At 47.9% G+C, this 21761-nt stretch overlaps 1 protein-coding gene across 2 annotated transcripts; it reads right to left on the bottom strand.

Moving 5' to 3' along the window:
- Positions 1 to 1160: 1160 nt before the first annotated feature.
- Positions 1161 to 21655, bottom strand: BRME1 (break repair meiotic recombinase recruitment factor 1). Of its 2 annotated transcripts, XM_080937397.1 has the most exons (10): positions 21327 to 21655; positions 20845 to 20892; positions 15157 to 15255; positions 11142 to 11316; positions 8827 to 8905; positions 7769 to 7873; positions 5477 to 6634; positions 3066 to 3160; positions 1813 to 1905; positions 1161 to 1542 (listed from the first exon to the last, which is right to left on the bottom strand). In XM_080937397.1, exons 2-10 carry the CDS (start codon positions 20870 to 20872, stop codon positions 1416 to 1418), a joined length of 1959 nt encoding a protein of 652 aa, XP_080793523.1. In that variant the 5' UTR covers positions 20873 to 20892; positions 21327 to 21655; the 3' UTR covers positions 1161 to 1415. The 2 variants fall into 2 exon arrangements, with proteins under 2 accessions (XP_080793523.1, XP_080793524.1); XM_080937398.1 differs by lacking the exon at positions 15157 to 15255.
- Between the last annotated feature and the right edge of the window lie 106 nt (positions 21656 to 21761).

Genomic DNA, 21761 nt, shown 5'->3' with positions numbered 1-21761 from the left:
GTCCAATAAATGCTAAGGAGTGGAGCCGGTCCTGGGACAAGGCGGTGTGAACATGGCTGGCAGGGACCATCTACTCCACAGATCACAGCCTCGCTGTCACCCCCACCCGAGAAACTGCTCTGGGGTGACCTGGAGGAGCTGAATCAGGAGCAGGCACCATTAGGGCAGCTGTGAGACACTTAAACTCCCAGCCACCCACTGCATACTGATAGGCAAAACAGGGACCTCCCCTTGCACTGAAGGTACACAGGACTTCAGGGGACCGAGAAACCAAATCCGAGTTCTCCAGAGATGTCGCTCCCATCTTGGTGCTGTAGGCTGGCGCAGAGGGCAGTGACAGGCTTGATTGGAGTGGGACCATACTTTGTGGGTCATTACACATTTGCCTCCTTTAGCTCTGCATGTCCTCAGGGAAGCGGAACAAATGATTTCCTGGGTTCATTAAACTGGCCTGAGGCTTTTCCCTCAGCCCACATTCTTGCTCTTGGCCAGGGGGTGGACTGGGAGTCAGGGAAGAGGAAGGGAACAGAAGGAGGGGTCCTTAGTAGCCCAGAGTCTGAGCCCAGGAGCAGGGGTGCTGTGGGCTAGGTGGGGTTAGGGACAGCTGTCCCCTCCAGCCAAGACCTAGTCTCTGTCTCGCAGCCCCCTACACTGCATTTTCCCGATGCGGAGGCTGAAATGGGGGGGGGGCTGCCTCTGTGTCAGAGTTGAGGCCTAAGCCAACCTAGCCATGTATTTCTGCAAATAGGATGCCTCCCTTGGCATAGCTGAACACGGTCATGTCCAGAGGCATGTGATGAGGGTTGAGGTGGGTGATCAGAGCTCATTCCAGGGCAGCAGACAGGGACTTCACCCTGCATAGGGACCTTAGCTGTACCAACTATGGGGAGGCGTTGTGCCCTCTAAACCGTGTGTAGATGTGTTACCCACACACATATAGCCCTTCTAGAAACTTGGCCACTGAGCTCTGAGGAGCTCCTGCCCTGTGTGTGGCATTCCTGCTCCAGCAGGAGTGCTTCTGGGTAGCCCTACAGGTAGCCTCCTGAAGGCATCAGCGGGCCAGCTGAGTTTAGAGTGGTTGGTGGGCAGGATACAGGGACCAGGACATCTCCAGCACAGGTACAGATAAGACTGATGACTGTATCATTTAATTCCTGCCTTCCCAAAAGTGACGGAGAGCATGGGGGAAGGACAGGCAGAAGAACAGCTGGTACCTCTCCCCTCTAGAAACAAACTCAAACAGCTCAGAGCAGGAACGTGGATGAGCCTCTGGGGCAGGGCCATGCTCTGTCAGATGACTTCCTAAAGCTCAGGCACCCTGTCACATGGGAGTAATACTGACCCTGGCCAAGTGGTCACCCTCAGCCTTTCGCATATGGAGCAATGGTGAGCAGACCCCCGCAGGCTACCACAGCTTACAAGTCTTTCCAGCCTTGTTCCCCTCTAGCAAGGCTCCCCAAGCCCTTTGTCAGGTAAGGCAGAGACTTGGTCTTCCTGCGCTTGACAGCCTCCAGGTCCCGGTGGGTGCTCATAATCAGACGGCTGTTGAAGAAACAGAATAGCAGAACTAGCTGTGCCCCGCCACTGCATAGGACTCTGTCTCGGCCACGCCAGGTGGCTCCTCACGGGTGCATATATGGCAGGTGCAGGCACATGCTGCTTTATGAACACGTAAGTTAAAGCTTGTCAAGCAAGACTCCACTGTACAAACACTGAGGTAGAACAGAGACAGCCTGGGCTGGGGCTACACTACTCCCTCACCCCCCACACCTGTAATGCCTCCTTAGTTTCTACCCTGTACATAGCCCTCACTTGAGACTGGAGAGCTCCACCACGAGGCCTCGAACCGTGTCTGTTGCATCCTGCATCCTGCAGGTTTCCTGGGCCCAGGTTCCCACAGAGGATCTGCCAGAAAATGGGAAAGAAAGGGGTGGCCTAAGTGCTCAGGATGATCAACCTTGAGTTGGAAGGGCTTCTCTGTAATGTCCTGTCCATTTCCCACCCCATCCCACCATGTACTGCCACACCAGGGCTATTGTGGCCTTCCTTGACCCTCCCCAATAATGGGCACCACCTGTCCTCACCTGGCTGCTGGCCCTTTCCATTGTCTCTGCTCGAAGTACACTGAATTCCTGACCATTCTTCCAGTGCCTCTGAGGACTCTGGAATAGTCTTTCCCACTTTGTCTTGATAGTCAGGTTTTAACTCCATGGACTGTCCCTTTCTCAACACTTGGTCATTTGACATTAATGTGTTCCCTAGGATCACTAGCACTCAAGACATTCTGAAGAAGACATGCCCCGGGGTTTTCTAAGGGATGTGCAGTCTGTATGCACAGGCAGGATAAGGACCCTGTCAGCTCTGGTTAACAGCTGGCTTTCTCTGAACTTAACTCGGGAGCCCCAGTTCTGCTACACAGGTCCCAGCACCTAATGATAGCTGCCTGTCTGGCCTTCAGCTTTCTTCAAGTTAGATTCAGCCTCAGGCCAACTGGACTCCATCCAAGACTCAATCTAGGGGCTCCTGTTTACCTACAGGAAGCCGAAATATTTCTCAATAACAGTGGGTAACAGAGCTTAACCTGGTTCACTGAAAGAAGAAACAGACACAGGGAGGGACTGTTGGCACTGGCAGAAGGGATGTATATTACAGAGGACAAAGGTCAGGATGGCATCCCAGCCTCCTTCAGGGCTGCCTGATGGAAAATCATTGATATGTGCAGAGACAGATTCAAGGAGGGAAGGCCTCCAAGGGCCAAGGTCCTGGGGTATCTATCCTGAGTCAGAGTTAAGGGAAGCCTTAAGACTCTGACTACAGTTCCTTCTCCTGCTTGGACACCAGTTCATGTGACTCAGGAACACCTAGAGTCCTCTTAGGACACCCATGTCCAAAGAGGCTAGAATAGTTCAAGATGTTGGACTGCCCCAAGGAACCCAGCTCCCCAGGACAGTCCCTTCTTTAGACAGGTGAGCACTATGGGCCACCTGAGATCCCAGGAACATGGCGAATGGTGGTTTGAAAGACAGGGCAAGCTCACATTTTGGATTGAAGACTGGGAGGCCTACCTCAGCTGTTTGGCCACCGCCTTTGGGGATCCTCCAATAGCATATGAGCTCGGGACAGGCCAGTCAACATCTGACATACTCCCTGAAGGAAAACCCTGGAAGGAGTAGCGACAGTGCATGAACCGCCCAGCCTGGAAGAGGGAAACAGCTCCAGCTGAACTTCTACAGAAGCAGCATGGCCCCAGCATGGGCTCCAGACACAGCTGCTTTGCTGTCCTCTTTCTTGTCCTTGCAACTGCTACTGTGTGTTGTGCAATGGGAGCAAAGCTGGGTACAAGGACAGCTAAGACTATGTAATATGCTGAGACATTGAAATAACAAAAAATATGACCAGGTAAGGCAGTGTACATCTGTAATTCTAGCATCTTGAGGGGCTGGAGCAGGACTGACACTTGAGAGTTTGGGGCCAGCCTCCTGTTTCAGTCTACCCTGTGTGAATGTTATCACTAAGTTCGAGATCCTACCTCCTTAAAAGACCCTAGAGCCAGGGCACACAGAACATTGGTACCTGGGAGACTAGAACACTGGGGGTTTGAAGTCAGTGTGGCCTACAAACAGGCTGACCCAGGAGCCAAGTGGCAGCAACTGAAAGGAGGTGATATTACCTCCTAAGGCATAAGTGTCCTATATGGGAAAAAGTCTGGCACTGGAACTCATGAGGAGTCAGTGACTAGGCTGGTGGGATAGGCCTGGGAGGACCATTTGAGCCCAACCAGGTAACCTTGCAAGACCCATTTAAAGTAAAACAAACTCTGGTGCTCACATTTGCCCATCTTACCACATTGCTCAGCTGTGGGGAGGTGAATCTTTCCTAAAGGGGTCATATTCCCACCAGGCCTGTAGGGTGTTGCCTTTGACAGAAGGGACCATGGCACTGGAAGCCCTGGAAATCTTACCCAAAACTCTTAGGAGGGACCAAAGAATTTGTCTTTTCCCAAGTACTAGGGATAGAGCTCAGGGCCCAGTCATGCCAGCTTGAGACCACACTGGAGCGTGTGAGGAAAACATTCCAGGTAGGAAAGCACTGTACAAGTCAGATCATCACTGCAGGGCGACCTACAGGCATGTCTTCCTGAGATGGCTATGTGGCTGGATGTGAACAGTAGGGGACCCTGTTCAGATCACAGGTGTCCCTATGTTGTGAGATACAGACTCTGCCATTTAGCTAGAAGGTCTTCGTTAAGTTGCCTTCCCATGGGAACATGTCCAGTGGCTAGGTAGGTCACCCTGACTTGTTCAGGAATGCCTGGTGTTAAGCGAATGACTCCCAGGCTGGTGCTACCTGTTGAGTATGACATAGGCTGTGCTAGGTTTCTGTGGTCCTGGTAGGTTTTATTTACAGAAATGGGATGGAACACAGGCCTCTAGCAGTGCTAAGACAAGTTACACTGGGCTATGCCTCAGGTCCAGTGTCCTGAGAAGTATAGTACTCAAGTCATCCCAAGATTGGACCCACTGTCTTAAAGCATGGCTGCCTGTTTCTTGGATTGAACACTAGGAAAATTGTTTGCTTTCATTGAGTGGTTGTGTCTTATGAAAAGCTTCCCTCAAAGTGACAAAATGGACTAATAGTATCGCAACAGAAGGTTGTGGCACAGTGTGAAATATTGGCTCCTTGGAAGATTACTCTCATAGCTTGCTGGAAGCCACCCAGCTCCCTATTCCAAGGCAGAGGAGGTTTAGACTCCAGGAGATGTAGGTGCACCACAGGATTCTCCTATCCAGCACACACCTAGCCTCCTTCAGCCTCTGTACCTCACACTATAGGAGAGCTGCCTAGTTTCAGGGTCTGGCAGTACAGCCCTTTGTCAGATCAAGTGCAGCAACAGAGAACATGGCTGCTTTCTCCCAGGGGTGGGGCTGTCAGGTAGCCTTGAAGGCTGTCTAGGCTCAGAGGCCTAGAAGGTCAGATCTGGGCAGTTTGGGTGGACAAGACCCTACACACAATGCACAATTACTCGTGTGCCTGCAGGAAAATCAGCCAAGATTCCTAACAAGTCTAAGGGAATGAGGGTTCTTTCCACTCAGCAGTGAGCTTCCTTCCTTTTGTCTGATGTGAGGACACTGGCTTCTTCAGGTGTGTTGCTGACAATGGTCTTGCACAGCCCCTTGCAAGGCAGGGGCAGATGCTGGGTATGGGCGGCACATATGAGAGCTCTACAATGGCAGGGGGGCCCCAGACTGACAAGCTCCCTGCCCTTCTCTATCCTGTGTAGCTCCTTAGCAGCCACACAAGCCAGGCCCATGCAGATAGCCAGCAGGTATGCCTTTGAGGAGAACCAGGTTCCACTGTACCCAAAGCTGCTGATTCCCCGCCCTCAGACACCTGTGTTGTAGAAATAAAGTGTCAGACACACTAGCCCATCTTGTGAACTAACGGTGACAGGTGTCAGTGAGTACAAAGCTCTTACCTGCTCCATGTTGGTGGCATCCAGGGCTCCCTGTATCTGGCTGTCAGGCAGGAAGTCTAGTTCTATCACTGAGGACTCCTGCCATGCAGCCTGATCTCTGGGATTGGGAGCTGGCTGCTGCTGCCCTGCCAGGTGTACAGGAGTGCCTGAGCTGCTGTGACAGTCCTCGGTGCCCTGGGGAAGGTTAATAGCTGCACAAGTGTGCTCTAGCTGAGAGGAGGTCTGAGGGCACAGACTGAGGCCCTCCAAGTCTTGACCACAAGTTAGGCCACTTAACTCCACCACCTTTTGATTCATGGGCTGTGCTGGTAAAGATGGCATTCCTATACCCCCTGGCAATTGTTCATCAGAGCCAGGGTCATTGGTCTTGACCGCTGGACCCATTTCCTGGGCTATATGGCCTGAATCTCCAGCTTCCACCATGGGCTCTTGTTTCACAGGAACTGGGGCCTCATTGAAGCTTGCCAGGCTGTCACCAGGGGACCTCTCTTCCCATCCGGCCTCCTGTCTGCCTGCTGGGGTCTCCTCAGTAAGAGGTATGTAGTCTAGCAGAGACCCACTGCAGCCTCCATCAGGGATCTGCCCATCTGGAGAGCCCAGCAGCCTGGCCACCTCTGGAGCACTCGGTTGCAGCACAGAGGGATCTGAGCTCACTTCTGTAATGACACTGTCCATAAGAGAGGCATCTACTGGACTGCTGGAGCTGGGTTCTGCAGCTGTGCTGCTGATAATATGTGTGGGGACAGAGAGGTCTTGAGCCACAGACCAGGTGTTTAGGCATGGTATGGTGTCTGAGGCAGGAACTAATGCTGAAGTGTAGAGGATGTCCTCTCCTTCCTGCAATTCCCCAGAAGGCTGGGCCCCTGCTTCCCCTCCTTGGGTACCTTCTTCCTGTGAGAATCTGCTATCTGCCTCCCTGCCTTCAGCAGCATCATCTGACAGGGGTCTTTCCTGGCTACTACTGTCTTGAACTGTGACTATCTCAAAACCATTGTTCCCCAGGCTTCCAGTATCTAGTGAGATGATCCTCTCCTTTGAGAGGGTACCATCTGGCTGTGTCTGGTCTTCTGGTCTTCTGGCATCATGGAGAGGGAACCTCAGGGACTCTCTCTGTGGCTGGCTGCCTGCTTCGAGGGGACCAAGCTCTGGCCTTGTTTCCTGTGGAAATAGAAGATTCAGCCCTGGCCTTAAATAATCAAAGACTCTGAAGAACTTTTCTAGTTGGAGGTTTTCTGGTTGAGGACCCTGTCCTCAAGATCAGATAGTTGCACCCACCACTACGTACCACAATGGGCTGCTCTAAGCAGAACTTGGTGTTAAGACAGAAGAACAGGAAGTACACACACCTTCTTTTATGGATCCTTTCCTGACAGCACCAAGTACTTAGGATCTCAGGCAAGCACAATCATTCAGCTTATGCAATGTTGGGGATGATGACCCAAGGCTTCCTGCATGCTAAGCAAGTACCTTACTAAATATCCCCAGCTCCAATAACTTACTTTTGAGTACTAAGACAGACCCAGGGTCTTGTACTAGCTGTGCAAGTGCTCAACCACTGAGCCATTCCCCAACCTAAACATTCAGTGTTCCCAGTTAGGTACTACTACTACAAAAGCCCTACTTTCCTCCAAGGGCATGTGTCATAAGTGACACTGTCAATCCTAGGATTCATGGTGGCAAGGGCAACCTCAGGACTCTTAAGGGCTGAAGGGATAGCCTAGTGGTTAAGGTTGTATACTGTCCTTGCAGAAGACCTGAGTTTGATTCCCAGCACCCATGCAAGGAGCTCACAACTACCTACAACTGGCCTCTGATTGCTTTTACGTGCTTGTATGTGAACGCACGCACACGGTTTATATATGTGTGTATGATGTGGGTATTTTCCCTGCACCACTTTCATATCTGGTACCCTAGGAGGTCAGAAGAGGGCATCATATCCTCTAGAGCCAGACTTACAGATCACTGTGAGTTGCCATGTGGGTGCTGGGAATTGAATCTAGAGTCTCTGGAAAAGCAGCCAGTGCTTTTAACTGCTGAACCATCTTTCCAGCCCTCATGTTTTTTAAAAGGCTCCTGAACTGCACAGAAGCCCCCAAGAAGCAGAGGAGGCTCTCAGGACAAATGTACTGCTTTTCTGCATTTGACTATTTCTGTACAAGCTGCACGTCATGGTGTGCTTAGTGGTCTCAGATGTGGAGCTTAACAAGCAGTACATCTCAGATAGATAGCTGGAAAGCTCAAGGAAGACCAAGGTTGACCAGCAGAAGCAGCCAACCCAGGGAAGGCTTTTACCTGGCTTGTGGTGCAGCTCTCTGGATCTTCTTCCCATGCCTTGGCTTTTCTAGTTGTTGTCTTCCTTGGTTTGGCAAACTGAGGGACAAATCTCCTGAATGAGTTCTGTAAAAGAAACACAAGAACAGAGCAGTGATGTGAAAGAGCAGGGTCTCAGGACGAGCAGCCCTGGAGTGGAACTTCCCTGCATGCTGAGAAGCATGTTCCCACTCAGGTACAGACCAGCCCAGCCCTTACTTTTGCTTTTTCTTCAGACTAGGTCTACTTATGTGGTTCTGCCTGTCTTGGAGCTCACTATGTAGCCCAGGCTGCCTCTACCTCCTGAGTGCTGGCACTAAAGGTATATGTCACCATGTCCAGCTCTTCCTTAAAGGTTTTCTTCCATCCCTGGATTTCTGGTTTTGAGATGAGATTTCATACAGCGTAGGCTGGCCTTGATCTTCATATACAGCTGAAGTTGACTTTGAATTCCTTCAATTCCTGGTCCTCCTATACTCACCTCTGAAGTACTAGAATTACAGGAAAGGTAACATCATGCCTGCTTTATGTAGCTTTGGAGTTAAGTCCAGGTCTTCATTGCATGCTAGGGTGAGCATTCCACCAACTGAGCTACATCCCCAACTGTTCCCCTTACCCCATATCTCCAACTGTACCCTGTTTGTTTTATTGATTGATTTTTTGTTTTTGTTTTAGACAAAGGTTTCTCTGTGTAGCCCTGGCTGGCCTATAACTAGCAGTTCTGTAGACAAGGTTGTCCTCGAAGTCACAGAGATCTTCCTGCCTCTGCCTGCCAAGTGCTGGAATTAAAGATACAATCCATCACCGCCTAGTTCCTTATCCGGTTTCTTGAGACAAAGCTTTATTCTGTAGCCCAGACTAGTCTAGAATTCACTATGTAGTCCAGGCTGGTCCTTGAACTCCGAGATTCACCTGCCTCTATTTCTCAAATTCTTGTAATCTCACACACAATTGTCTTCTATTCCTCATGTCCCTGTAGCCCTGTGGGCAGTGAGGTGCTGGCCATGAATAAGATATGGAACTTAAAACGGGAGGCTCACCTGGGAAGAAGGCAGGGAGACCAGCTCTTTTGGTGATCCTGGGAGGTCAGAGGCAGTTCCTGTGTCCTCCGCTGGGCAGCTGGGTGGAAAGAAGCAGAGAAGGACTATAGTCCTTACAGATGTAATTTACATACCAAGACAAAGGGAGGTCAGGGGTGCAGCTTTCCAGCAGTGGAACAGAGTAGGTGAGGCTATGAGTGCTATCCTCAACACACACACACACACACACACACACACACACACACACACACACACACCCCCACACACACACACACACACACCATACCTATACACTGCTTCTCTCCAGCCCATTGCACTCTCTCTCTCTCTCACTCAAAGGTTAAAGGAAGATAAGAACCTGGATGAAAAGTTATTCTGAATCTTTGAGGGAGGCCCTGGAAGTTCTTTTACATCAATTCCATGTTTTCTCCCACAGGGCTGAGGATAGAACCCAGGGCCTGGCACCTTCTTGGCAAGTGCTTTATTACTAGGCTCCAGACACAGATTATTTGCTTACAATGGGTGAGATTTACAAAGACACATGATCAATATACAAAGCACAATATTAACAATAAAAAAGAGGAATCTGAGACATAGCTCAGTGGGTAAAAGCCCTTGTCAGACATGTGTAAGGCCTATATAAACACTGGAGGAGTGGTGCAGGGACCTGTAATCCCAGCACCCCTATGAGATGTGAGGAAGAAAAGGCAGGAGAACCCCTGAAAGCTTGTGAGCCTGTGCATAACAGAAAAACAACAAACATCCTGTTTCAAGCAAGTAAAAAGTAGGACTGACACTCTAGGTTGCCTCTGACCTCCTTTGACACTCATACAGATGACAGGGTATGTCAATCCCATTCACACACACACACACACACACACACACACACACACACACACACACACAGAGGAAGGAAAAGAGGGAAGGAGAAAAAAGAAAATCCGAACCAGTAATGGTAGTATATACTTATAACCCCAATACTCAAAAGGCAGAGGCAGGCAGATCTCTGTGAGTTCAAAGCCTACCTAGTGCACATAGCAAGTTCCAGACCAGCCAAAGGTATGTTGTAAGACTGTGTCTCAAAATAAATAAAACACTGCTTAGGTGCTGGGGCAGTTCAGGAGAACATGGTCATGATGAGGGCTGGTTCCATCCCAGTCCTGCAAGTGGTACACGGCAGTCACTGGGTGGCTTCTGGACACTAGTCAGAGTTTCCCCCACATTTTAAGTTGTTTGAGTTTTATATTGGTTTTCTTTTCTGTGACTGTTTCTGTATATGTAGTATTTTTTTAGTGAAATATATATTTTAAAAAATAGCTAAAGTTAGGTAGAGTCCTGCCTCCAACTCCTCTGGTGTTTGTAGACTGGAGCCCACACAGCAGCGCCATCCCTACTGGCCTAGAAGTGAGCAGAGGATTCCATTTCTGTGCCTTTCTGGGAGGAAGAATTAGGTGACATGTGACTCGCACAAGTCTGAGGAATCAGCATTGGTGTTCCACAGTGCCACTGTTAGCAAGATTGTTATGACCTGAAATCAGACAGACACACACACATACAGAACAGCTGTGGTGGGTGAGAACATGCCTTGGTATTTTTATTTCAATAAATGTGATCACCTAGGCCACAATGTCTTCCCCAAAGATGTCAGCCACCAGTCATTTTGTTTCTCCCAGTTCGACTTACCTTCCTTCCCTCAATCCTTCCTTTTGGGGATAAGATCTCACTGTGTAACCCAACTGGCCTCAAACTAACAGAAATCTATCTGCCTAGGCTTCCCAGGGGATTAAAGGCATATGTCACTATGACTGGCCTGTTTTTCTTATACATGTGTGTGTACATACATATGCATGCATGCATGTAGAATCCAAAGGACAACCTAAGGTGTCATCCTCTAAACATTTTGAGAGTTTCTCACTGGCCTGGAGCTCACCAATTAGGCTAGACTGGATGGCCAGTGAGCCTGTGGACCCAGCTATCCTAGCTCTCCAGCCCTGGGACCACAAGAGCAGACTACCACACCGAGACTTTTCACATGGGCTCTGGAGATGGAACTCAGCTCTTCCTGCTTGTGAAACAATTCCTTACCACCCAAGTTATCTTCCCAACTTCTTCCAGTAGTGTGGTTGAGACTGAGACTGAATTAATGTTATCTGTGACCTTTCCCCAGTGAAAAGAACCATGAGAAATAAGACCTGAGCCAGGGCCCAGAAAGGGTTGCAGTGGTGGCAGGTCATCCCAAACCACTTGTCTTTCCGTGAGCGTGCTGTGAATGTCTGAAGAGGGAGGCACCTGCTGGAGAGTTCTGAGCTACCTACCTGGAAGCCTTGGGTTGTGGTCCCTCCCCACCTGGCTCTACAGGAGGAGCAGGTTGTGAGCTGTCTTTTGACTCTCTGGAGTGGTGTGAATGGACCATCATGGAGCTCCGGGGGCTTCCAGGGGAGTCTTCCAGCCGCGGGTTCTTAGAAGGCTTTGAGGGATGGAGGCCGCCCCCTGGTTTAGAGAGGGAAGTAAGGGGCAGAGATGTAATCAGGCTTAGCATGGCTGTCAGCACAACAGGACCACAGCTGGACTAGGTGAGTGGGTCTATGATGAGGGCAAGAAGGCCAGTTCTCATGCTCACCTGTCCATGGGGAGCTGGGAGGGAGCCCCATTTCCTTATATGGCCATATAATTAGTTTTTTTTTTCCCTTTCTGTTAAGATGGGATCTTACCCTGTAACCCAGAGTAGCTATGAACTTTCCATCCTGCTGCCTCAGCTTCCAAAATACAGGAATACCAGGTGACCTGCATTTTGGAAGCTGATTGAAGGACTTTGTGTGAACATATAATTTTTAAGGGGGTCATTCAGTTTATTGTTTGAGACAGGGATTCTCACTGGGCCCTGAAATTCATCAAGAAGGCTAGCCTGGATGTGCCAGCAAACCCCAGGAAACGTTGTGTCCCTGCCTTCCCAGTGTTGGGATTCACATGTGCTTTACCAACAGAGCCAGTACCCTGGCTTGATCATAGTTTGGCTACGAATGAAATAGAATTTTTTTTTATGTGAATGGGTATTTCATCTACATGTATGTCTGTGTCCATGTGTGGAACCTCCAGGGGCCAAAAGAGGGCATCAGATCCTCTGACACTGGAACTACAGACACTTTTAAACCCTATGTGGGAGATGGAAATTGAGCACAGGTCCTCTGGAAGAACAGAGCATCTCCAGCTCCTGAGATTGAATCTTGAAGCAGTTTGGCTCCAAGTCACATGGAACAAGTGGGACCAAGCCATCTCTACCCTGGGAGAAATGTGGCAGGTGGAGCCATGTATGAGGTCCCCAGGAGCCTCCACTTCCTACAGTGGCTTTCCTTTTCACATGACAGTGGCTCTGAGGCATCAGTCATTTCCTGTCTCCCTACCACTGAGCTACATGTGAAGAAAGTTTGTTCTTTCCTTTCTTCCTGTTTTGACTAGAGGAATGCACAGAACAGCACTGATGTTCAGTAAGCCAAAGTAATAACTAAACACCCACAGAAGCCAGGTGTGGTACATGCCTTCAGTTCCAGCACTTGGGAGACCGAGGTGGAAAGATTTCAAGTTTGAGGCTAGCCTGAATTACATTGACACCATTTCAAAAAAATGAAGCTTTTAGAACACAATCCTCATCAGGCATAGACAATGAAACCCGAAGTCCACAGGCTGCCCTGGACAGCTGCAGAATATGTCTTAGGTACAGGAGGCCTCTTGGTCCCTTATGTATTGTCATGTTCCCTGTCACTCAAGGCAATAGTTGTCCTTTACTGTCTTTGGCAGCCTAAAACTACTTATGAAATATTTTCTTCCCTCCCTTTAAGGAGAGATCCCCTTGCCTTACCCTTTCAAAATAGCTATGATGCTATGATTACAGGTATATGCCACCACACACAGTATTGTGTGTGTGCATGCACGCGTGTTATGTGTAGACATAAATAAAATTCTCCTGCCAGTACTGGAGAATGAGCATACAGGACATCACACAGAATAGGGTTTGTGTGTGTTTTGCCACCAGCTTAGTACTGGAGGCTGAATGCAGGGCCTTGCGTGTTAGGTAGGCAAGAGGTCTTCCAAGGAACTACTTTTTAAATTTTTGAAGTTAGGGTTAGGGTTAACGTCTTGCAGTTGCCTAGGCTGACCTCACACTCACTCTGTAGCCCAGGCAAGATGTAGTTAGCTCTCAGGCTTTTTCTTTAGACTTCCAAATTAGAGAGTGCAAGCCTGTGCCACCAGTCCTGTCTTTAATATCCATTTGCTGAAGAAAGGATACTTAAACCACCAATCATGACAGGGCTCTTAACACTAGCCCTATTCTAAGACTGTGTTCAGTGAACAAAGCAAGTGCACATTCTGGTAAGTTACACTGATACGTTATGAGGAGACTTAGAGGCAAAGTGCTTCCAGGAGGCCATCCTTCCTCATCCTTCCTCATCTCCTCAGACGAGGTCTGGTTCTGTTACCCAGGCTGGCCCTGAGCTGATGCTCTCCTTATTTCAGTTTCCCACCAGAGCAGGGATGGTGAGGGCACCTTCACACTCAACCTGTAGTGCCATTTTCCAGGCAAGAAAGCTGTGGCCAAGCAACCAAGAACAAGATCTGGTTCAACCCCAGAGCCTACACATTCAAGAGTGCTTTGTACACTGGACTTCTTCTAGACAAGTAGAACAAAATAGAAAAACAATCCACAATATGAATGTGGGAGCCAGGAATGGTGGTGTCCATCTATGACCAGCTTTGGAGGGCTGGAGAAAGGCAAATCCCCGTAGCATGTTGGCCCAACTGGTGCGCTACGGGCCAGTGAGACACTGACTCAGAAAATAAAGTAAAGGGTGACTGAACCTGACATTGACCACTGGCCTCTGTACACATAGGCACCCACAAATGCACATACACTATTCTTACATGCACATTTACATAGGCATGTACTAATACAGATATACTACACCTACATGCACAGACATAAACACAGAACCATATGACAGGGCTAGGATGGAACTAATGACACTGGACATGTCAGGAAGGTGTTCTGTTGCTAAGCTATGCCCCAGCCCTCCAGTACTTTCTTTTCTGCTCCTGTGCTGCTGTACACTTGCTGAGCTGTCTCTACGACACACTGACCCCACTAAGATCCTGCAGGTGTCCAGTGCTTCTGGTATCTCCCATCTTCTGCTCACACTGTTGCTAGGCCCTGTTCCCACAAGTGCCTGGTCTAAACAGCACTGTGGCCCAGGACATTCTCGAGGATGTTTATGTCTCTCACTCTGACACAAAAGGCAAAAATAAGAGAGTAGCTTTGCTTGGTTGTTTGCCTGAGATTGATCCCAAACCCCAGCTTGCTTGATTAATTCAGTGGACCTTTGTACCAAAATAAAAGTCAAAGCATCAGTAGCCATCAATAGTACTTTCTATGATCAGTCCCCCACAGGACTGATTCAAATCAAAAAGGCAGAACCTCATGTTCCACACCCAAAACTGGAGATGCAGAAAGCAAAAGGACTGTTTCACCACCTGCCAGAACCTTCTTCCTACTTGTCTGCCCCACTTGGAGGAACACAGAAAAAAGTGCCTAGGGCTAGGCAGTCCAAGGCCAAGAGAGGAGACCTATCATGGTTCTCATGCTGTGGTCCCAGCTGTCCTCAGTTTTCTCCCTGAAAGTCAGAAAAATCTCTGTGCCTCCAAGTGACCTGGGCACTCTGCACAAAATAAGTCTGAGCTGTTGATTACTTTTGTCTCACTGAGAGAAAATTCTTAAGTCCTTCCTCATGGCCAGGGTGGTGGCATCCTCTCTCATGGTCAGGGATGGGGACATACCTTTAATACCACCAAAGGTAGGCAAGGCTAGCGCAGTCTGCATATTGAGCACCAGAGAGCTACACAGTACGATCTTGTCTCAGAAATAAGTAAATAAATAGTTTAACTACACCCCAAGAGAAGACAGTGCTTTTAAGTCTCAGGCACCTTACCTCAGTAATAGGGAAGCTGCAGTACCTCATGGAACACTGGGTGTTTCAAAGCCACTGCGGTCACTAGGCCTTTTTAGCACAAGTTCTCATCTAGACTGGACTACATTAATAATAATAATAATAATAAATTCCAGGGTGAGGAGCTAGAGCGTGTCTGCTCTTTTCCAAGAGGGGCTTGGGTTGGGTTCCCAGCACATGTCAGCTGCCTGTAATTCCAACTCCAGGGGATTCATTCTCCTCTTTTGGTGTGTGTTTGCTTTTTGTTTTCTACTTGGGAAGCTTTAATTTGGGGGGGGGGTTTAGTGGACAACAATGACAGGCACTTATGTAGCTAATCTGGTCAGAAACTCACTATGTAGCTGAGGATGATCTTCAACTTCTGATCCTTCTGCCTCCAGGTCCCCTGCACTGAGATGACAACTGTCCACTACCCCTCCTGGTTTATGTGGTACTGAAGATAGAACACAGAGCTTCATGTACGTTACACAAGCATCCCAACAACTGAGCTGGGTTTATTGTTATTTTCAAATAAAGAAACAGTTTATTTTTTTGTTATTTGGTACCAGGGCCTTTCTTACACACACCAGACAAATGTTCTACCACTCAGCCACACTCCTGGGCTCCCAAGGGAAATTTTTTTACATTGTTTGACAACAAGCAGAGCCCATTATGATATACTGGCAACTGAACTGAAGCTGGGTGGTTGCTTTGCAAGCCTTTAATCCCAGTACTCAGGAGGCAGAGGCAGGCAGATCTCTCTCTCTGAGTTCTAAGCCAGCATGGTCTACAGAGCAAGTTCCAGGACAGCCATGGCTGCACAGTGAAATTCTGAATCTAAAACCAACCAACCAATCAACAATGACAACAATACAACCTAAAATTGGCAAGTCAGCAAGTATGGTATGAGGTAGTTGTATTCAATAAAAACACAGGGGTTAGGGAGATGGCTGTCAGTAAAGTGGCTGTCATATAAACTTAAGGATTTAGATCCCCAGTACCCATGTAAAAGCCAAGCTAATCATGTATCTTGTCTATAACCCCAGTTTTCAGAGGTAGGATGGAGATAAAAACAGCCATACTGAATTGAGGACCTTCAGGTTCAGTAAGAAACCCTGTCTCAAAAATAAAGTAGAGAGCTATTGAGAAAGACACCTGATGGGCTGGAGAGATGGCTCAGTGGTTAAGAGCACTGACTGCTCTTCCAGAGGTCCTGAGTTCAAATCCCAGCAAACACATGGTGGATCACAACCATTTGTAATGAAATCTGATGCCTTCTAGTGTGTCTGAAGACAGGAACAGTGTACTCACAATAAAATAAAATAAAAACATCAATCTTAGGGGGGAGAGAGAGAGCTGATGCTGCCATCTGTATCCACTAAGACGTTCACACATGCACACAGCTGGGGGTAGGAGGGAGGGAGGAAAAGAGAACGCACTTGGGCATCGTGGATTCTGTTAAGAGTAGGAGTCCTGTGTGAGACCAGCTGTGCACAGAAGAGAACTAGAGTAGTAGGTATAATGAGGTTGGTTTCCTGTTCTTAATAGATTAACCACTGCCCTATTATTCTGTTAGATATTAACACCAGGGGAAGCTAGAGAAGAAAAGATAGGGTTCCTCAGACTATTTCTGAGACTTATCAGTAACCCCCAAAATTATCTCAAAATTAAGTTTGGCTTTTTTTTTTTTTAAATAAACTGTGATCTAGGTTAGCCTCAGGTGCTGCCAGCTTAACTGTCATAAGTTTTTATGTATACAGGACAAAGCGCTTGAGCATTCTGCAGCTGAGCTATGCCCCTAGCTCTCTGTTTATCCCAGCACTGCAAGCCAAGTGAGTCTCCTGGGCTGTCCAGTGAGGGTTGTGGTGCCCAGCTATTCCCGTGGGAACACTAAGGCTGGGACACTGTGATATAAGAGCTGTGCTGTTGGAGAAGTGGCCCTGGCTGCCACTTACTAGATGTCAGCAGCATTTCCCCCATATCCTTTCCCCAGTGTGAAAATAAAAAATGTCTACAACCATTTCCAACTGTCCCCAAAGGAGCTAGCCAGATCCCCATCCCAGCCAAACAAGAACCAAGGTTCTAAAGGTGGCGCACTTGACTAGCATGTCTCAGGGCTGGGTTTATCCCCAGCACTTAAAAAAGAAAAGGCTTAATTTAAAAATAAATGTTGTAATTTTATTTTATGCTGGGTAGTGCACATGCCTTTAATCCCAGCACCCAGGAGGCAGAGGCAGGCAGATCTCTGAGAGTTTGAGGCCAGCCTGGCCTATATAGTCAGTTCCAGGACAGCCAGAGCTACACAGAGAAACCCTGTCTCAGAAAAATTACATTTATTTACTTGTATGTGAGGGAGGCACGTGTGGGAGTCTGCTCTGTCCTTTACCATGTGGGCCCGGGGACCAAACACAGGTAGACTGGCTTAGAGGCAACTTTTGAGTCACTGAGTTACCCCAAGTAAAATTTAAACCTGTGTGTGGTGCACATGTGTGAATGGCAGAGGCCTTCCTGAGGTGTTGTGATGGTTTGAATGAGAACAGCTGCCACTGGCTCCTATATCTGAATGCTTAGTCCCTAGTTAACAGAGCCATTTTGAGAAGAAGGTGTAACCTTATTGGAGGCTTCAAAAGCCCACATCAGGCCTCATCAGGCCTACTAGTCTCCCTCTCCCCCACCCCTCTCTTGCTCCTCCCCTCCTCCTCCTTCCATCTTCCCTGGGCCTGCTGACTATGGATAAGATGTAAGCTCTCGGCTACTGCTCCAATGCCACGATGCCTGACTGTTGCTGTGCTCCCCACCATGACGGCCATGGACTCACTCTTTGAAACCGTAAGAAAGCCCCCAATTACATGCCTTCTAAGTTTCTTTGGTCATGGTGGCTCCTCACAGCAATAGAACAGTAAGACAGATTCTCCACTCACCTGGAGCTTGCCAAGTAAGCTAGGTTGGCTGACCATTGAGTTCCAAGGATCTACCTATCTCTGCTCCTCCACCACAATGCTGAGATTACAAGCATGTGTCACCACACCTAGCTTTTACACAAGCTGTGGGGACTGAACTCATGTCTTCATGATCACAAGATTACTTTATCAACTGAGCAATTCCTCATTTCCTAAAAAGTGAGTTTTATTTTATTGTTTGGCTTAAAATATGTTAATATCTTATATTCTGTCATAAATGTTATAATACTTAATTATGGCAAATCCATTTACTAATTTTTTTTAATGTGTGACCAATCATTAACTATAATAAAAGACACCAGAAAAAGTACAACCTCTCGAAATACCCACATCTTAGCCACTCGGGCATCAAAGTCCCACTGAGTCTTCGCTAAACCAACCAATGTGAGAAATGGTGGCCTCTCATGGGACAGGGAAAGGAGAGAGCCTGGGCTCCCTAAACTCACTCAGAATCCAGGGAGAGGAACAGAGGAGGTGTGCAAATTCAGGGACCTGGGGGTGGAGTGGCTGGCAGTGGGAAAATCACAGTACAACCAAAAAATTGCAGACTCCAAGTTTTTAGTTTTAAGGGGGAAATGCATCTTTCTCCCATAACCCCAAACAAATATGCTAAACAAAAAACTTGGGCACACAAATTTTATGCCCTCCTCCCACATGATAAATAACTTAGGACATCAGGAACCAGGAGCACCTCTTCCTCATGATAGGGAGCACAATGATGGAGCAAGGTGGTAGCTGCTTGGTGGCACTCTTGACAGTAGTGGATTTTATTATTATTTAGGTAGGGCAGGTCAACAGGTCATAAGATGGCTGGCTACCCTTGGAGGCACTCTGTCAGTCACAATACACATGGGCGGGGAGCTACAGTGGCACCCATGAACACACCAGGGACATTCAGAAGACAGACCAAGGGGTGCCTTTATCTAGCTTTTATGCTAGGGGTAAATCATACTTGGTAAAGCACTTGCCTCAGAGCATGAGGCCCTGGCTTCATCCCCAGCACAAATCATAAAATAAACCAAGGTAGGTACATTTGCTATAACTCATTTACTTAGTTGGGAACTGAGGTGCAGACTGTTAACCACAATTACATGAACAGAGAGTAACCAACCGCATTTTTGGATCTAGATCAGAAATAGTCACATGCCAGATGATCTGGCATTAGCCCTCTGCAGGAATGATCTCTGAGGTGGTTACATTTCTGCCCTAAAGTAGGGAAAACCTCTTGGTCTCCAACTTTGAGAACAGAGTCTAGGGGAAATACTAGAAAGTTTTTTTTTAACTATAAGATTTCTCTATAATTTCTATTATTCTTATCTTTGAAGGTGCTTAAGACTGTCATATTAGCTCATTGGTGAGAAGCAGCGATGAAGTGCTATGGACGGGCTGGGTGTGTGGTATTGTGGTCTCAGCTACTTAGACAGCTAAGGTAGGAGTCACCTGCACCTAGGAGAAGTTTAGGGTCAGTGTGAGCAAGATAGTGTATGGGAAGGAGTACATGTGTACAGACCAGAACATGATGCCCAGTGCCTTCCTCCAGGAGCCTTCCACCTCAGTGTGTGTGTGTGTGTGTGTGTGTGTTCACATACATGTGTATACCGTGCTCTTGTCTAAGTATAAGTGAGCATGTGGAGTCAGAGGTCAATATTAGGCATCTTCCTTTATCTATATCTTCTAAAAATTGTTTAGTTTTATTTGTATGAGTGTTTTTCCTGCATGTATGTGTGTGAATCATATGGTTGCACGTTAGAGGTCAGAAGAGGGTATGGAGCTGGAGTTACAGAAGGGTTGTGAGCTTGCATGTGGGTTCTGGGAAATGAACTTGGAGTCCTCTGGAAAAGCAGTTATTGATCTTAACCTGAGCCGTCTCTTCAGCCCTATATCTTGTTTTTTGAGATAAGATCTCTTACTGAACCTGGAGGCCCCTATTGTGTCTAGACAGCTGTCTCCACTCCCCATCTCCACCACACCCAGCTTTTACGTGAGTGTTAGGAATCTAAACTCAAGTCCTCTTGTTCACACAGCAAGCACTGTATTCACCCAGCATTCTTCCCAGCCATTTGATGAGGGTCTCTCACTGACCTGGAACTCGCCAAGTACGTTATACTTGTCTACCAGCAAGTCATTGGGATTACAGACAAGGGCCAACCGTGCCTGGCTCTTTAAACATGGTTCTGGTGATTGGGTTCAGGTCTTCATCCTTATTTGGAAAGCACTTTACTGAGTCACCTCTGCAGTCTCATACTGAGATCCTATTTACAAAACTCCCCAACACCTGGGCTTGCCGCCTACCACAGGCCTATCATCCCAGCACTTGGAAAGCTGAAGCGGGAAGATCTACACCAGCCTGGAATACATGGTGTCTTAGGATTTCTACTGTTGGGATAAAACCCATAAAACTATGAACAAAAGCAAGTCAAAGAAGAAAGGGTTTATTCCACTTATGCTTTTACAGCATAGACTATCATTATAGAAAATGAGGTCAGGAACCTTAGGGACTCTCGTAGTCCCTAAGACTATGGAGGAATGCTGCTTGCTGGCTTCTGCCCCACAGCTAACTGCTTTCTTATAGAATTTAGGATTACTCGCCCACAATGAGCTGGACCCTCCCAGGTCAATCATTAATCAAGAAAATGTACTACAAACTTGCCTTCAAGCAAATCTTTTGAAGGCATTTTCCCAGTTGAGAGTTCCTTTTCCCAAATGACTCTAGCTTGTGTCAAACTGACATATAACTAGTCAGCACACATGGCAGGAATCCCCAGCCCTCAAAAACACACGTTTTAAAAAAATCAGCTTGGAGTAGAGATGTAGTTTCATGGTAGTGTTTTATCATTATCATGCAGGATAAATGTTCCATGCCCAGTACCTCAAATAAATAAGTAAATATTAAAAAGTCAATTTGAGGCCAGGTAGAGGTGAATCATACCTTTAATCCCAGCACTTTGGAGGCAGAGGCAGGTGTATCTCTGTGAGTTTGAGGCCTAATCTACAGAGCTAGTTCTAGGGCCTCCAGGGTTATACAAAAACCCTGCCTGAAAACAAAGAAGGAAGGAAAAAGCCAATTTGACTAAACCAAATACCTGAGTTTCGCTTCTTCTTCTTATTCATTTTAGCTTTCCCTGAGAAATCTGAAAAAAAAAAAACAAAACAAAAAACAAAAACAAACTCTCCAACTGTTGCCAGCACTGAATGTCCCCATATTGCCCTCCTCTACTGAGCCCATCTGACAGCCTAATGAGGGACGTCAGCTCGGACACTGGATGGGACCCCAGGTCATAGCCATTTTGGACCATGGCCAGGTAGACATTCACACCTTTTCCCTGTGTGAAGGAACAATCTTATCCTGAGGATCCTTCCTCTAGCCTCTGGGTTGGAGACAACTATGTTTCACCCCCACCCCGGCCCAAAGCTTAATTATCTGGGACAGAGGGTACTTGGAAGCTTTTGAGGTCTCTGGAGACCCATCAAAATCACAGAAGGCTTTGGGAGAGGTATTCTGGGTCAGGAGTGGCTTCCAGCAAATGTCTTCAGACTGTGGGACCCAAGGCAAGCCAGAACCAACCTGGGCCACAGCAGTAATGGAAGTTGCTCTGTCTTTAGTCGGATCGAAGTCAACTTGACTCTGACGGGGAACAAGTCGCCTAAGTCACTGGCGTGACGTTTTGAGAAAATGCCCACATAGGCAGTCACGGGGACCGCGTGGCAAACTGGCAGTGGGAAACAGGAAGGCCTGAGGCCTGACTCTGTGGACTCGGCTCCTGGAGAGCTGCCCCACAGAGGGACAGTAGGAACACTCACACCTAATCCACTATAAAGCCTGACAGAACAGGGTGCGGCGGTGAGCCACGGCCCTCAGGACGTCACACTGCCGCACCCTCACACCTGCAACTCTCCGTCTCTTTCCCGCCTGCAAGGCCTCGCCTTACGCACGCGCAATACCGACTCCACGCCTTACGCATGCTCCACCTAAACTCCGGGCCCTTCATGCCATGCGCAT

This window comes from Micromys minutus (genome assembly GCF_963924665.1).
Source record: "Micromys minutus genome assembly, chromosome: 24".
Taxonomy (NCBI): Eukaryota; Metazoa; Chordata; class Mammalia; order Rodentia; family Muridae; genus Micromys; species Micromys minutus.
Note: the sequence above shows the minus strand (reverse complement) of the source record. Positions and strands in the feature narration are given on the sequence as shown.

Bases quoted from the DNA above. Each gene is read 5' to 3' on its own strand.
- BRME1 (XM_080937397.1), bottom strand. From the start codon at position 20,872: ATGAATAAGAAGAAGAAGCGAAACTCAG. The intron at 15,256-20,844 runs GTATTTGGTTTA...TTCTATCTTCAG, and splicing joins GAAGAAGAAGCGAAACTCAG to TACCACATAAACCAGGAGGG. The intron at 11,317-15,156 runs GTGAGTTTCTGA...TCTCTAAACCAG, and splicing joins AGATCATCCTCAGCTACATA to GGGGCGGCCTCCATCCCTCA.